At 46.7% G+C, this 18,102-nt stretch overlaps 1 protein-coding gene and 1 non-coding gene across 2 annotated transcripts in view; one reads left to right on the forward strand and one right to left on the reverse strand.

The window, feature by feature from the left end:
• Positions 1-18,102, reverse strand: part of Thsd4 (thrombospondin type 1 domain containing 4) — a 599,748-nt gene that overhangs the window by 489,959 nt on the left and 91,687 nt on the right. The window contains exon 4 of the mRNA XM_039082429.2: positions 16,637-16,998. Within this exon, the coding sequence (XP_038938357.1) occupies positions 16,637-16,998 (362 nt within the window). The remainder of the gene's footprint in view (positions 1-16,636; positions 16,999-18,102) is intronic.
• Positions 6,726-6,851, forward strand: LOC120094490 (small nucleolar RNA SNORA17). The gene has a single exon (XR_005488796.1). It is a non-coding gene; the product is annotated as a small nucleolar RNA SNORA17 (small nucleolar RNA).

The following is an 18,102-nucleotide window of genomic DNA, read 5'->3' on the forward strand; positions in this document are numbered from 1 at the left end:
GTGTCATTTCAAACTACCTGGGGTTAGGCTGTAACCCAGCTGGTACTAAAGCCCTAGCCTCACGTGCATAAACTCACAGCTTGATCCCCAGCCTGTGGGCAATTAAGACAGGAGGATCAGAGTAAGAACATCCTCCTCCGTAGTGGGCTAGAGGTCAGTCCGGGATACATGAGACCCTGTCATAAACAAATACAACAGCTTACCACAGCAACACACAAAAGCCCTTAATGACAAAACCATTCTACTTTACCCATGTGGAAATTAAGGGCCAGAGAAATGAGGGGACTTACCCCGAATCAAAGTGCTCGTGAGAACTAGGAACTAAGCTATGGCTTTGGGATACAGAACTGTGTATGCTACACCAGCTGCCTTGGGCATGGGTTGGCTTAACTTCATTATTATAACCATCCCTAATTAATACCACAAGTTGGAATAAAAGCACTTAAGGGTAGGGTAGGGAATGTGTGGTTTCCCTCTTTGTTTTTCTGAGAAACATCACCTAATTCCACAAACGACCCCCAGGGATGCTGCAGAAATGTGGTAGATAGTCCAGTCTGCACAGGAATTGTTCTACTACCTGGAAATCCTAATCATTTGGAGGGATTAGCGTGTGTCAGCAGGCAGGTTGATGTCAGTCTCAAAGAGGTCCCTCAGCCTACCAATGTTACCTCATGTAGCAAAGAGACTGCAGTTACATGGCTTGGCCATTAGGAGCATTTCCTGGCTTTCCTGAGGACCCAGATTCAAACCCCAGGCTGTACACACGTCATTTGCTCACAACCACCTTTGACTCCAGCTCTAGAGGAATCTGATAGCCTCTTCTGGCTTCTTCAGGCACCAGAGCACTCGTACACATCCCCGCACATAGGCACACAAATACACACATAATTCAAAAATAAAGGAAACCTTGAACAGACAGTAGAGACAACAGAGATTAAGCCAAGGAACTTGTGACAAAACTGTTCTGGATTGTCAGAAATGACAAGGGCCCTTCTAAGAAGAGGGTAGACAGTCAATGAGAATCAGGAAATAACAGGATAAAGTGTGAGGTTGTAATGATGGCGAGACAGACAGGGAAGCCACCTCGCCCTGGGACAATAGGCATGTGTATCTTAAGCACAGTTAAAATCTATTTACTCCATTATTATGGTAGCCCTAGTAAGCTCTTCTGTGACCACTCCCTCTCACGGTCAGTTCCTCTGTAAATAAGCAAAGATAATGGAGGGTGGAGTGGGGAACTTGACTCCCTGATTGGAAGCTGGTGGAGTTTTCCATGCTGCTTTGGCTACCTTGGACAAACAGATCATTAGTCAAACAGCCAGTAAGTTACTCATATGCTAGCACCAGTCTTCTTGACCACTCCATGGCCATAACCAGAGAACGGCCCAGGATGGTTGCACACGGCACCTGGAACACTTTATACTGGATGTTTTACTATGGCAAGCCTTGCTGAACATTTCTTCTCAAAGGGGATGATTTCCTTGGCTGCCTGGGAGGGGGCCTGTTGTGGCTGGGGCTGAAGAGGAAAGACTGTGATTGGCCCAAACACAAACTGCACCACTTATATGAGATTCCTATGGCTGCTCTTGCCTCTCCACTGCTCTACCACAGGGTAAATGCCAGGGACTTGTGTTGGAGGTGGTGTGCCTTCTAGGTGTTTTCAAGGACAAAACAGTTTTGTTCATTTCTTTAAAAAGATTTTTGGAAATACATGTTTTCATACAATATACTCTGATTATGGTTCGCCCTCCCTCCAACCCCTCTCAGATCCTCTCCACCTCCCCACCCATCCAAATCCACACTTTCTCTCTCATGAGAAAACAAACAGGTATGTAGAAATAATTAAAAAATAAGGTAAAATAATCAGGCCAGAATAGGACAAAACAAATGGGGGAAAAATTGAGGCAAAGAAAAAGTACAAGGGACACATGTATATACAAAAACACACATATCACACACACAGACATCCCATAAGAATGCAAATCCAGAAACCACAACATATATAATCAGGACACCTATAAAGTTTTTTCTAAAATATATATATATATATATATATATACATATATATATAAATATAAAGCCCAAAGTATTATGAGATTAAAAAAAAACTTCAAAAATACCATTGAGTTCATTTTGTGATGTCCATCTACTGTTGGACATAGAGTCTGCCCGTAAGTGTGTTTAAGTGTGGTTTGTACACCCTGTAAGACTCCACTAGAAACACTAACCTCCCATCTGGCTTAGACCTGTGCAGGCCCTGTGCATGCTGCCACAGGCTCTGTGAGCTCACATGTGCGTCAGTACAAAGTCTATTTTTAAAAACCTCTAATTCTTTAAGTTATGATATAAGTGCATCATTTCCTCCTTTCAGTGCCTTCCCCGAGCCCCCAACCTCAAATCCACAGCTTTTCTTTTGTATGTGTTTACACACACACACCTACACACACCTGCGCGCGCACGCACACACACGCACACACGCACACACGCACACACGTATATTCAGGCATAAATTAATACAACCTACTGAGTTCACTTAGTTGCTTATATGTATATGATTTCAAGATTGATCAGTAAGTATTAGACAACCAATTAGAGAACTCGTCCCTGGGGGAAAATAACTCTCCTGCACTTATCTGGGGTTGGAACCCCGTAAGATGCTCCCCTTCCATGTTCGGATGTCAACTAGCGTTGGCCTTGCTTGGCTCTTGTTTAAACAACCACATTGTTGTGGTATCATGGGTGAAGCTTCCCTGTCATTTCTAGGGTACAGTCTCACAGCAGACTCCTGGCCCTCTGGTTCTCACGACTTTCTTCCCAAGAGCACATGTCTTGTCCTTTGTTGTTCTCTCCTCCCTGTCACATGCTTGGGGTTGGGGCAGCTCATGTCCAGTCAAGGGGTCTGAAGTTGGTGAGCTGGTAACCCCACAGCCAGCTTCTCGGTGAGCTCAAACGGAGCGTGGTGGTTTTTCAGTATAGCGTGTATTACATACCTGATACTGCCCTTCCGCCCACTACTCACTGCTGCCTACCTCCATAGGAACACAGCCTCCCAAAGAACAGCGCCAGAGCCTCCCAAAGAACAGCGCCAGATGAGCGTCTCCCTGCCTAGCCATGTTTTTTATCTGGGTGGAGCAGGAGGTCCCTAGCCAGCTGATGGGTAATGAAAGACAGGAGGCCTATGAATGGAGGGCTATCTATGGTGGCCTCAGGAAAGTGAAAGGGGAAGGAAAAATTCTCCCTGCATCTGTAGAAGGAACGTGGTCTTGCCCAACACCTCAATCTTGAACTTCTGGCTTGAACAGCTCTTTTTCCTTATAACGTATTCGTCATTTTCATTATCTTAAGCAATTAGGCTTGTGGTGAGTGGCATGCCAGCATCAGAAATAATGTCTGTATTACAGGACTAAGGGACCAAGCCTGGGCTCCTTGGCCAGGAACTTCAACTTACCTGAGATAGCTGGGTTTGAGATGGTGGGAGGAAATGCTAACCAGTGTGATCCCAAGGGTACTAAGGAGAAATTTAAATGAAATGCAAACATGGATTCGCTGTCTGTTTTAAAGTGGGAAGCAGTTGACTTTCTGGGTTTAATGGGTTTGTCTTTCTCAGAGGGTTTCTAATTCAGTCCCCACAGGACAGAAATCTCCCCCTCTGAAAAGGGAGCTGTGGACTTCCCCGGGTTAGCCAGAATTTCAGTTACAGCTGGAGCTCTAGTCCCTACGAGCTCTTTGCTACCTTAGTGTGGCAAGCTCACTCACGCCCCAGGGGCTCCATGTTTCTGCTTTACTCTTTGGGAAGTGCCCGCTTTGTCCAGGGTGTGCTAAATCCCTTCAAAGGACGGTTCCTAGTGATCTCCTCTTAGAAGCCTTTCTTGGCCCCTCAGTTCTCTGTCTCTCATCCCACATGTTCTGAGCAGCCTTGCTCCTCCCTAGGCCCTCTGTCACCTAAATGTCCTTCTGCTTTCTCTTCTCTCCATCACCACGAGCCTCTTGAGGACCAGAAGAGATAAGTGTCCCTCTTGTATCACCAAGCCACTGCCATCCTTCACGTATGTCGAGTCTTTTTTAGTTCATTCCATTTCTTCTCACCTAATAAGAATGCAAACTCGCCCTTCCGCAGTACTCTCTCCTAGGGTTACTTTTGATTGTCCAAGAACTAGACCCACTATGTGTCCCCATAGCCACCTGCTCATACACATCACCAAACATGGGGTGTGTCCTCTTAAGACATGGAGGTCCTTGGGAGCCATGTGTCTTTCATTGTCTATTGCTGCTGAGTGTAGCACAGTGTCTGGTGCCCAGCAGCTACACGAAGAAAAATAATGCAATAAAAGGTAAGGAAAATACCCAAAACAGCAATACCCTGTCATCTCTGTTGAGCCGAAAGAGGCAGAGAAAGACCTGAAAGCAAGAAACTCCACATGTCCTGATGTCTTAACTGTTAGCTGGATATAACCTACAATAACCTCTTAGGAAGAGTGTCTCAGTGAGGGTTGTTTAGATCAGGTTAGCATGTGGTACATATAGGGGTCTGCCTTGATGTGGGTATCCTGGAGTGTGTAAGAGAAAGGTAACTATCTGAATAATGAACATGGTAAGCCTGTCTTCTTTCTCTACTTGTAGATATGATGTGACCATCTGCCTCAAGTTCCTACCCTTGACTTCCCTGAAATAATGGAGTATCATGGGGAAGCACAAGCCAAATACTCCCCTTCTCCCCTTAGTTGCTTTTGTAGGGTATTTTGTCACAGCAATAGAAGTGAAATTAAAACATGTAAAGGCTTGGCATAGCTACTTTCTCATGGTGATTAGCCAACTTTCTCATGCTGCTTAGCCAGAGTTTTCTCTGGGCTCCCCTCAGAGGCTTTTGAGTGTCTGGTAAAGGCGCTGTCTGTGTTCTTAGAGCAAAGCCCCAGGATAATATTAGAAAATAATTGTCCTTTTCACTTCAGACATGGTACTATTGCTTAATTGGTCTAGTTAATGATTGCTATCTTTAACATTAAACAAGAACTTTCTAGAAGGACAAATATGGAGTGGGAATCACATGCAGACTTGGGCTTCAACCTGACCCCTCTCTGCCATGATCGTGAAGTCCACATTGACTCTGACATTTGAGTTCATTATGTATAAGTGGCAACAGCACAGGCCTACCACACAGCTGTGATGGAGGCAGGTGGCATCATGGTGTGTAAAACCACTGCCGATGAGGCTGGGCCATGGAGGGCATGTGGCCACCTTAAGAACTGCTTACAGTCAGAGCATAATGTCAGAAAACAGTTGCTGCTCCTGCTTTAAGCTTCTCCCTTTCACAGATGCTGACCAACCAGGTGCCTGCTGGCTTCTCACCTGGGAAGTGAGCTAACATGTGAAGTAGGCATTGCTGCCAGACACATCCTGCTCCCCACCCCTTCCCTGCTTCCTATCTAGAACCACTTCCATCTGCAAAACATATCCCCTGGTATCTCTCTCCAGAGATGCCCGCCATGCTGTTGCTTCTGTCTGTCCCTGGCATTAATAACTTTTCTAACAAACTCATTGTTCCCCAGTAATCTGTCTCAGTGTCATTTTCAATCCTGTCTGCACTCTAAACTTAACTTGGTTAGGTACCCACAATTATACTAACCATTGGTACAAGGTTTTCAACTCTGTCACAGCCTAGAAGGCTGGATTTTTAGCCTCTCCAGGGAAAAGTTGGGCAATGTGGGCAGGACACAGGCCAGCAAATGCATGAGTTAGGCAGAGACTCCAACCCTGTCCATTCAAGCCAGCTATAGTCTCTGTTCTCCTCTACTGTGACACAGAACTTTATTTTAAACTTCCCATAACTACATGGCATGACTACTACACTCATGAACTCACAGCAGTAGTGACTATATGCACAAGACTGGGCCCGTCAACATGTCATCGTGGATGGGAAAGGACTCATAAGGCCGCACCTTCCTCGACGAGCTAGACAGTTAATAGTCACTGGGGACAGGGTGTGTGGTGGGGCGGAGATCACATTCCTCAGTGGTATAGCCACAGGTAAGTTGCCCTTGCTCAAGTAAATAACCCCTACTCATGTTCATTCCTGCAATCCTAAATAATTGCAGTGGGACACTAACACACACACAAAAGAAACTATGAAATAATAAATTAAAAATAAAATACCAGTAATTGATATCTGCCCACAAATAATCCCTGCAATTCAGGTCTGTCTGCAGAGCCGGGAGCAGGGCATCCTGACCTGGGCAGGCATCTCCAAAAGGAAATGAGCTCCATTTCTCAGGGGAGTTCTGGTAAACCCATCCTCCTCAGCCTCTTTATGCTCCAAACATCGAAAGGATCACACACACACACACACACACACACACACACACACACACACACACACACACACACGAGACAGACAGACAGACAGACAGACAGACAGACAATGGTTTTTACAGATGGTACTGCATGTCTGGGCACCTATCTACACCTCTCCAGGAGGTAAAAGCTGAGACCTGGCAGTGTCAGGGGAAAGAAGAAAAGCCACTGAGCACCCCATCCCTCAGATTCCAGTGGGCTAACAGGTGTAAATGATGCCAACGGGCCAATCAAGGCAATCGAAGGGATGCAGTTCACTGGTAGGCAAGGCCTGAGAACAAACAGAGTGCTTGAAAAGAGAAGTGGCTGCTGCTCTGTATACTGTCTTTGTGGAAACAGAAGTCAACTGATGAATAAATATCAAAAACATGCATCCGCTTGCCCCTAGAGACTTTGCAGGTGTGGCTGCTGTGTCACATGTGTGTCAGTAGGTGGCAGAGAGGAGAGAGGCTATGGCTACAGTTCTGACCTATGAACATCTGAATGATTAGTGGCCCAACCTTCCCTGAAAAAAGAGAGCCTGAAATGACCACCCACTAGTGCTATGCAGGCCCAGAAGGGCTCCCAGAGTGGGGAGTGAACTGGAGACTTGAAGAGCCCCACCTGGGACCATGGGTCTCAGAGGGTATGAGCTGGAGATGACCACCCAAGATGACAGCACCATGGGACCTGGACAGGGAGCTAACATAAGATGACCACTAGTTTGACACCATGCAGGCCTGAGGGGCAGACCATGCTAGGGATTACCCCTGCCTAGTTCCATAATGCACAAGTGGGTCATAGCACTCCTGAGATGACCCCAGATACTCAAGAGACCCTGGGCACCACTAAGAGGAGCAAGTAAATGGTGGAAAAATAGAAAGAGGTGGGTACCATGAAGAGAGGCAGAACTCGAGGATAGTGAGGAACAGCATGATATGAGTAGCTGGTGATGCCACTGGTGACCAAGGTGGAGTCCTGACCTGTGCTGCCACTGGAGGCCACATCTGGGTTCAAGACCCTTCAGTAGCTTGTTACCACCAAAGGCAGGCAGACACTCCTGGTCTAGGCTACCACCTGGGGACATGTTGATGTCTGAGGGCTGTACAGAACTGGCTCCACCCCTCACCTGGGCACTGAGGGAGAACTGTCTTCTGGGGACATGAGAGTACGAAAGCTGACCCTGCCCCTAAACAGCTGCAGTACTCAGAAAAGCAGGCCCTGTACACTGGGGGAGTCTGAGTGAGCTGCCCAGAGAGTAAGAGCATGGGAGAGGTGCCCTGCCACTTGTCTCCTGTGCAGTGACACAAATGAGAGAGATGCCCTCCTACCCCCTCACCACCCATGGCAGGAGGGAGACCTGGCCTTAGGTCACGAGAGCAGGAGAGCTGGCCCTGCCCCTCACCAGCTGCAGCACTCAGGAGAGCTGTCCCTGATGGTGGGGTAACATGAGAGCCAGCCCTGAGGACATGAGCATGGGCCACCTGGTCCTGCTCCTTGTCTGTAGTGCAGTGGTGCTGACAAAGGAAAGATGTCCTCCTCTTCTCCTCCATCCTTTCCCACCTATGTCAAGGAGGAGAGCTGGCCATGAAATCCCAAGAGTGAGAGAACTAGCCATCCCCTTACCAGCTGCAACACTTAAGAGAGCAGGCCCTGTACCTTACCTGGGCCACAGGGTAGAGCTGGCCCTGGTTTTGGGGGTTGCTAGGGAGCTGGCTCAGAGGGTGTGAGCATTGGAGAGCTGACCAGCTGATTAGTTCAGATACCTCTTAAGCCCAGAACCAGTGCTTTGAATTGTCCACCCCAACATCTACCCAAACTGCTTAGAGTTCATGAAGAGGCTGGTCCTACAGATCCAAAACTGCAGGATCTCCATGACACAGGCAGCAGCAGGTTATTAGAGAGGAGTCCTAGTGAGGTCCCAGTACTGACAGACTAGCAGAAGCCAGAGGCTGTGTAACCAGACCAACAAGTCATTGCAATGAGTATTTACAATCGAAGAAGTGTGGATAAAAGGGTAAAGTGTGGAATGCACTGTGACACACTACAGTTTTCCCCATTGTTTTTTTTTTTTTCTCTGTTGCTGGGGAGGTGGCAAGGGCAGAGGGCAGGTACAAGGGAGAGCTGAGGAATTGGATTAGGTGATGTGAAACTCATAAAGAACTAATAAAAGTTTTCTTTTTAAAAATGCATCTGTAAGGCTGTGTTCTTGACTCTGAGGATGGGGGATTGGCTCTGGACATCACCGGCGCTACAGAGTATAAGAATGGGAATCAATCATGGTGATTTTGATGTTATAAAAGGAAGGGTTCTCCAAGGACATGAGGAGACATTTTCTAAAGAAGATACATAAACTGCCAGCAAGGGCAAGAGAAAAAAATGTAAATCCAATCACAATGAGACATGCTCTCATTCTCCACAACTGTTAGAATGGCTTCCACAGGAATACACAGTCCAAGAGGCTGCAGAGAGACTTGAACCTTTACGCACTGTTATGGGGACATAAACTGGTATAGGAAGGACAGTGTGGGAGTTCTTAAGGAAACGGAAGCTGGAGGGTTGCTGAGAGGGCTCAGTGTGTTAAACCACTTGCCATCAAGCCTGAAGACCTGGGTTCGATCTCTGGTGGAAGGAAGGAGAACACTGACTTGCAAGAGTTGTTCTTTGACCTCCACATAAGTGCCATGACAGATACTGTGCATCCAGACACACAATAACCATACGTAAATAGAATTCGAAATGAAAAATAGAAATACAGTCTAATTCCAATTTGCTCTGGGCTTCCACCCAAAGAACCAAAAGTAGTGCCCTGTAGAGACCTTTGTGCAACCCGTGTCCATGGTAGCATTATTCCCAACAATTAAAACCTGGAAGCCACCCAAGTGCCCATTGATGGATGAATGAATAAACAAAACATGACACAAACATGCAACCGAGTATTACTCTACCCGTGTGACAGCACGAATAAACCTTGCAGACGTTAGACTGAATGAAAGAATTTAATCACATGACAAGTACCGTCTGAGTCCATTTACATAAGGCAGTCAAAAGGGGTGAGGCTTAAAGTAACCCGGCATGGGTCCCAGCTGGTGTAAGGAGAAAGAGGGAATTACTGCGTAATGGATCAGGTCTAGTGGGGAGAGGAAACATGTTACAGAGATAATGGCAGTGACTGGCGAACAGAAACAAGAACACACTTAATGTCACTGAGCTATTAAAGATGACGAGGTGGGGTGACGGGGAGATGCTCGGCAGGTCAGAGGGAAACCTGAAGGCTCACGGGAAATGAGATCTAGTCCAGGAGGTAACCTGGGTACCGTAGACAGGGTCCAGCCAAGACCCTGAGACTGCAGCCCTCTACTCTATTCTCCTTCCTATAGCTTGCTCAGAAAATGCTCTCCACCAAGAGCAACATTCTGAGCTGTTGAGTCAGGACAGGGACAGTCTGGGGAGCCACTGGGCAAGGAAAGTTCGACCTTCTGGTCTCAGCCAGTGGATTCCATAAAGGACTCGGCCAGATTCTTCCTCACTTCCTAAGGCAGTGGCCAAAGAGGAAGGAGTAGGTGGCTGAGGTGGGAAGGAGGCTGAGCCTTGCCAGAGCAAGCAGAAGTAGAGCAACCCACACCCACTGAACTGAAGACGCTTTCACAAGAATGGACTCCCCACAATTTTGGAAAATAAGTACCTGTGGACTGGCAGGGGGAGGCTCCTGGAAGGAACCTGGTTATTATGTAACCTCGTCCCCTTTTCCCTCCAATTAAAAAAATTGCATTTAAATATACACAGCAGGGCTGGAGATGTAGCTTAGTGATGAACATGATACACAAATGTGTGTGTGTGCATGCACATGTGTTCATGTGCATGTGTGTGCATGACACATGCATGTGTATGTGAGCTGGTATGCTCACCATTATAGAGGCAAGAGGTTGACGTCAGAATGTCAGTCTTCAGTCACTCTCTTTCTGAGACAGGATCTTTCACTGAACACAAAGCTCACAAGTTCAGACTTGGGGCTGGACTGTCTGGCCAATGAACTCCTAGGTTCCTCCTGTCTCCACCTCCCACAGTTAGAGTTACAGGTGTGTGTGTGTTGAGTCTGGCTTTTATATGGCCACTGGGGATCCGAACTCAGGTCTTCAGGAACACCACTGTAGCAGCTGGAGCATGAGGTTGCTGGTCACGTGGCATGCACAGTCAGGAAACGGGGAGGAGGAGGATGCTGGTGCTCAGCTCCCCCCACCCTTTTTCTAATTCAGCCCAGGGAATAGCACTGCCTACAGTTAGAGTGGGCTTTCTCATTTCACTCAACATAATCTAGATAACCCCTTACAGACAGGGACTCTGACAGAGCTCAGTGTGAGACTTATTTTCACCTCTGGGTATTTTGAAAGGGAGGCTGTTGGTACCCAGGAGATGTGGTCAGAACAGCTGGTTAGAGAGCAGGCAGTCTGTGCCGTGTATTAAAAAGTAGAAGGAATTTCATAATCAAGACTTACTCTGAATCTTACACACACACACACACACACACACACACACACACACACACACCCCACACGCACACACACGCACACGTATATAATGGAGTCAAGTACTTCATCACTAAGCAACACCTCCAGCCCTGTATAATTCTAGACCCTGTGGCCGATAATCACATTAACTACCACAAGTAGCACTGTCCTAAGAGATATTGAACAGCTGAAGGTCAGAGACTTTAAACTTTTCCAACTCCCAAAGTCTGTAGGAGAGCTCTAATAGGGGTGGCCTCTTTGAGGCTTTAGAGTGGAACTGAAAGTCTACACATGTGTTTGAATAAAAATTTTTGGAAAGGCCTGCTATGGAAGCAAGAAGAGCAAAGAAGTTCCCAGACAGATCTATTAAATGCCTTCTATTGTAGGAGTAGGCCCAACTCCCAGCTGCTGTGGGTCGTCTTCCTGACTGCTCCCACCCTCAGCCCCAGCCTCCACCATCATCCAGCATAGCCTGATCTAGAGGGCTTACCCATCTTCCACACCGCAGTGTAAGGATGCCCAGAAAATGGGCCATGCCTTTTGGTTTTCTTAACCCCTCTGGTACCTAGGACTAGATGTCAAAAGGGACTTTCCGAGGAAGGGAACTGAACACTCCAGGGAAGAGACTTAGAGAATCTTAGAGTAAGTCTTGACTATGGAATTCCATCCACTTTTCAAGACACGGTGCAGACTGCCTGTGCTCTAAGGAGCTGTCTTGACCACACCTGCTGGGTCCCAGCAGCATCCCTTTAAAAATGCCCAGCAGTGAAAATCACACACTGGACTCTGTCAGACCTTTGTGTGTCAAATCCAACTGCTGCTTTTGATGTGGGTGCTTTTGAGTAAACTCCCTTCGGAGTGTCTATGTGCCTGTGTGTAAAATGTGAGGAATAGTGCCTGCCTTGTAGAGTTGTGTAGGTGTGTAATATGCATTGTACATGAACCAGAGTCCAGCATGGTACCCAGTACTGTGACTGCTGCTATATCATCACACTCCCTACAATGAATGGCATTTGCATGCATGATTCTCTCTAGCCCTTGAGAGCAGTGGCTTTCAATTTCTGGGGCCCATTCCTATACCACTGTCCTGCAGACCAGAATCTCCAGTAGATAAGGAGGAGGTGGGGACTTGTAGCTCTTTTTTAACAAGCTATCCCACCTCTCTCTCTCTCTCTCTCTCTCTCTCTCTCTCTCTCTCTCTCTCTCTCTCTCTCTGTGTGTGTGTGTGTGTGTATACACAATGCATATATATATATATATACATACATACATACATACATACACATACATACATGCATACTGCATAAGATTGTGATATATCCTCACCAAATCTAGAAAGTTCTACAAGATGAGTTTAATTACCATATCTTTTCCAATCAAATACAATGTTCCAAAAACCATCGGTTCTCAAACTGGTCAGGACTGGAATGCTCTCCCTATCTGAGGTAGACTTGGAATATGGTGATGATGTCAGGACTTTTAGAGGGCTGGGGAGAGATGGGAGTCTGGACTCCAGGCAAGGGTGAAAATCGCTGCACTGTTTGAGTCTAGAATGTGGTTCTCTGCAGCCTTGGCCTTGAGACTCCCTCTAGAGCCATTGAGGGCTACAAACTGAGCTGCCCTTTTGGACTGATTTTGTAGAAAGGATTCTTATGTTTAAAAAACAGGAACTTGGGCTGGGGCGATGGCTCAGTGAGTAAAGTGACTGCTGCATACGTTCAGGGACCTGCATTTGACCCCCTAAAACCCAGATTTAAAAGAGACAGACAGACAGCATGCACCTGTAACTCCAATGCTGGGGGGTGGGGTGGGGGATGGACAGAGACAAGAGATCTCTGGGGCTCAGTAGCCAGTGTCTTGCCAAACCGATAAGTCCTAGGGGCAGTGAGAGAAACTTTCTCAGAAAAGCAAGGTAGAAAGCAACTGAGGAAGAGCATCTGTCATTGACCTCTGGTCTCCACACATGTGCATGAATGTGGACACACACACACACACACACACACACACACACACACACACCAATAGGTTGGCAAAGAATGGCTATAGCCTGCCAATAACAGCCTTATAGTCTCACAGACCCGGCTGTATTCGCATTTAGGTCTGTCCCAGGGCCTTCTGACACACTGGATACTTCATAAATATTTGGTTGAATAGTTCTATTTATTATATGGCTCCAATTAAGTTCTCAGTTGCTTGGCACAGCAACCTAGCAGTTTTTATAAGCAGTTAAGCACCACCAGCCTCCGCCTCAAATCTCAAACCCACAATAGAGAACAGAGCGGCTGGCCCTCCATGGAACATGCTGACATTTTTCCTCGGGGTTAGATATACTATGCAAGTGCCTCACGACTGATAAATATAAGCAAATGTGGATTGCATCAGCCAGGAAGAGCCCAGCAGCCATTAGCAGCACAGACCCCCCCACCCCAGCTTAGATCAAATTGTTTCATCTGAAAATGTCACATCACAGGGCATCATTAGAACATGTAGGAACCTCACGGTAAGCAGTAACTGGCCCTCTGTCAATAAGTTAGGAGGAAAAGGGTATATCCTGCACACTTTCAAATTTTGCCTTACGGGCCAGTCAGCTCTACAACTCTGGGTTATCACTCAAACTCCTCAGTCCTCAGACACTGAGTGTATCTGCCTTATCAACTCCTTAGGGCCACCACTGCCTTGATGTGAATCCTGACTCTGTCTACTGCTTCTGTAGCCTTCTGGAGTGAGGAAAGCACTCCATGCTTCGAGCCTCTAAAAGCAGGGTCAAGTTAGCACCGGTCTCACCGCCATCCGCTGAAAGCAGCAAGAACAGCACCTGGAGCGCAGTGAGCGAGCAAGAGACCCTAGGGATGGCCTCCTGGTGGTTTTGAAATCAAGAGTTTTGAAGAACAAGTTTTTTTTCTTTTTATGTTTTGGTGACAACGCTCACCAGGCAGGAAACCTGATCTTCACTAGTCTAGGCTACTTACAGTTTTATTAATATCCTATTTGGTAGAAGCATTCACTGTTTCTTGTATAAGTAATGCTATGTTTGGCCACAGAGGCTATGCCACACCATGCAGGGAATGTTAACCGTATATGAAATACATCCTGAATTATCTCTCTAAAACATGGACAGTTAGTTCTGTATTCTAAAACACATGGGTAGACAGCGGAGATGTTTCAGTGGGTAAGAGTGTTTGCTCTGGTAGCACAAGGATCTGAGTTCAAATACTCAGTCCCCACATGAGACACTGGGCGTGGCTCTGTATGTCTGTGACCCCAGCATTTGTGAGGGGCAGAGACAAGAGGATTGCTGGGGCTTGCTGGCCACCAGCCTACCTTCAGGTTCAGTGAGAGACTCTGCTTCAAAGAAATAAGGCTGAGAGTGCTTGAGCAAGACACCAGATGTCATCCTCAGGCCTCTGTGCACACATGGGCTCAGAAACACACATAATATGTGTGTGTGCGTGCACGCACACACACACACACACACACACACACACAGAGGGGGCACTATCACATCTGGATCTCAGATAAAGGAACTATGCAGTGGACTGTAGTGAGGAGAAAAGGCAGGATATGTTGACCCCTGAGCAACAGAAAATTGGCATCTACAGTCCTAGGAACTATTGAAGATACATCCTAAAACCTCTCTAGAAAAGAGTTTACTACTGCAGGACCCTACAACCACAGTTGGGGTGCACCTAAGACTCTAAACATGAAACCTGCACAAAGACTGGAACATAGATCAGCTCTTAATAAGCGCCTCCCTGTCCTTTGTATTTGAATTTCTTTGAGAATTTCAGACATGAGAACTATATTTTCATTTCTATTCCCATCGCCATTCTAATTCCTCCTGTGTCCTGTGTCCCCTGACTCTCTGTGACATTCATCACCCAATTCTTTATCATTCTTTCTATGTATTTGTATGTATGTGTGCATGTGTCCTGTTGAGTCCATTTAGTATAGTTCATATGTATATGGAACTGACCTCCTGGGATTGGATAATCTATCAGGGAGCATATTCCTGGAAAAGACTGTTTCTACCCCTCTCAGCAGTCATTAATGGCTGGTAGCCCTTTATGTACATGTGAGAACTTGTGAGAATTTCCCCCTCCTTATTGGTACATCACTTGCTATTGTGAATATCCAGGTCTGTTTAGGAGACCACACTCTTAAGCATGTCTCCGTATTTCGTGTCCTCTCTTTAAATCTGCACAGCCCATGGTTAGTAGTTTCTAGTCCCCTCCCACACTCCCATTCCCTGTACAGTGGTGGCATCTTGAAACACAGATATTTTAATTAGGGTTGCTATTGCTGTGTTAAAACACTATGGTCAAAAGCAACTTGGGGAGCAAAGGGTTTATTTCATCCAGTCCCATATAACAGTCTCATCACCAAAAGCAGTGACAGCAGGAACTCACACAGTGCAGGAACCTGAAGGCAGGAGCGGATGCTGCTTACTGGCTTGCCCTCCTCATGGTTTGCCCAGTCTGCTTTCTTACAGAACCAAAGACCATCAGCACAGGGATGGCACCCGCACAATGGGCTGGGCCCTTCACGGTTAATCACTAGTTAAGAAAATGCCCTACAGCCAGATTTTAAGGCAACATTTTCTCAATCGAGGCTCCCTCCCTTCAGCAAACTCTAGCTTGTATCAAGCCAACACACTGCGTTTCCCAGCCCAGCTCTTCCTCCTTCCACTCTTTTGAGAGTCTCCACAGAGTGTGAGGTCTCATGGCTTCTCAGAATTTTCTTCACTTTGAAAGGTAATTTTATAATCAAAAAGCAGGGTTGGCAGTGAACTAGACTGTTGGGGGAAGGGGGACAATGGGGGGAGGGTGGGGAGGGGAACACCGATAAGAAAGGGGAGGGGGGAGGGGGATGTTTGCCCGGAAACTGGGAAAGGGAATAACACTCGAAATGTATATAAGAAATACTCAAGTTAATAAAAGAAAAAAAAATGAAAAAAAAAGAAATAAAATTATGAATATTTAAAAAAAAAGGGACAAAAAAAGAGCTTATTTTGCAGTGGTATTGATGACTTCGGGCCAAAGTTGAGAATAAGAGGCACAGAGGGCTTCTGTGACAACCACTCTCCTCTAACCCCACCCTTCCCTGGCCAAAAAGAAAAAAAAGAAAAGAAAGAAAGAAGGAAGGAAGGAAGGAAGGAAGGAAGGAAGAAAGAAAGAAAGAAAGAAAGAAAGAAAGAAAGAAAGAAAGAAAGAAGGACATTCTACAGTCCTGTTTGAATAGGAATACTGACTTGTAGCTCTTCACAGATGATGGCTTCTGTCTGTTGTGGAGTGTGGTAGGATTCAGTTTTCTTTTAAGGGGCTGGCCACTGGGAGTATGACTGTGATCCAAGTGAGTGTATGGGAAATAAAAAAAAAAAAAAAAAAAAAAAAAAAAGCAGGGTTGGAGTAGCCTTGGTTCCATAAAAGCTACAAAATGACTAAAAGGCCATGTAGGAGCTGGGAAAGCTCGTCAGTAAAGTAATTGCTTGCAAGCAGGAGGGCCTAGGTTCCATCTCTGAGAACACACGTGGGGGTGGGGCGAGCAAAGCCAAGTGTGATTAGGGAGGAGATGAGTGGAGTCCTGGAGATTACTGATTGGCCAGCCTAAAAGAGTAGGCTTGGCTTGAAGAATCGCTCCAGATGCTGTCCTATTGGTCTCCACTGGCCTCCACAGGCACGCATGAATATGCACACATGCGCAGAGTGGGTGGTGGCAAGAAATCCTCCCACTCTGCCCAATCAAGGCAGTGGCTCTGCCGGCTGTCCAGGCAGGGACAGACACAGGGACCATGATGCACATACCTTCTCTCTGAAGGTTCACGGCTCCGGGCCTGAGGGTGTCGGCTGCCTCGCACCACCGTGGGGCCTTGGCGGCTGGCACTGGAGCCAGCCAGGGTACGCTGCTCTTCGTGGCTTCGATGCAGTGGTACTGAGGTCCGTACAGCTGACACAACGTGGCCAGTGATGGACAGTGTAGGGCCACTGGGCCGGGAGCCTGCTGGTGCGCGGTAGGAGCTGGGAAGGCAGGGCCGTGTCTGCTCCATCACACCACCGCTGCAGCTGCGTGAACAGGCAGACCAGGGGCCCCAGGAGCCCCACACACCTGGGGAGCCGCCACCACTATCCTCTGGGGTTCCCTCGGCCACTGCCATCCGTTGTGGGACCTGTGGAGACAGAGGCTGGTTAGAGACCTGAACCTGAGAAGCTTGGGTCAGAATTTCTCTACTGGAGCCATGTAGCTACAGGGTACAATTAAGAATCAAGACAGAATGCATATAATTCAGCCTGGGTCTCAATCTATACCGACTCAGTCATAAGAGACAATTTGAGTGACCAGAAGAGTCATAGCACAATCCTGGCTCTGGGCACTTGATAGCTAATCTGTATTATCAACTTGACAAGACTTAGAGCACCATGGAAAAACACTTCTAGTGTGATGGCCATTCTGGGTTGTCAACTTGACTATATCTGAAATGAACTACAATCCAGAAATGGAGGGCACACCTGTGAGAGATTTTCTGCTTGGTTTGAAGTAAGTGGATCCACTTCTAGTCCAGACCTTGGAGGTAGAAGACATACACCTTTGATCTGGATGCTGAGCCTTTGATCCAGATCTTAAGGCTGCAAGACACAGCCTTGATCTCGAGGCAAGAAGACACACCTCTAATAGGAGCCATGCCTTATGTGCCCTCCCTTCTGCTGGAAGTCTGTATAAGGACATAGAGGAAGGACGCTTTTGATCTTTGCCTGCTTGCCTTCTCCTTGCTAGTACATCCATTCCTTTACTGGCATCAGAGCCTTCTTCTTCAGGATTCCAGCATGTGCAGAAGACCAGCTGAGCCATCCAGCCTTGTGGGACTGAGCAACTACTAAATACTTAAGACTTTCTGTTCATAGCTAACTATTCTTGGATTAGCTGAACTGCAGGATATAAGACATTCCAATAAATGATAGATAGATAAATAGATAGATAGATACATACATACATACATACATACATACAAAGATAGATGATAGATAGATAGATAGATAGATAGATAGATAGATAGATAGATTCATATCATAGGTTCTGTGACTCTAGAGAATCCTGACTAATCTGGGCTTAACTGTGAGAGTTTTTCTAGATTAGGATAAAATAGAAAGACCCACTCTAAGTGAGGGCAGGACTATGCCATAGCCTGGGGTCACAGACAGAAACACAGAAAGCCAGCTGACTAGCAGCATTGATCTTTCTCTGCTTTCTGAATTTGTTTGTTCTCTCTCTCTCT

This window comes from Rattus norvegicus, chromosome 8 (assembly GCF_036323735.1).
Source record: "Rattus norvegicus strain BN/NHsdMcwi chromosome 8, GRCr8, whole genome shotgun sequence".
Classification (NCBI taxonomy): domain Eukaryota; kingdom Metazoa; phylum Chordata; class Mammalia; order Rodentia; family Muridae; genus Rattus; species Rattus norvegicus.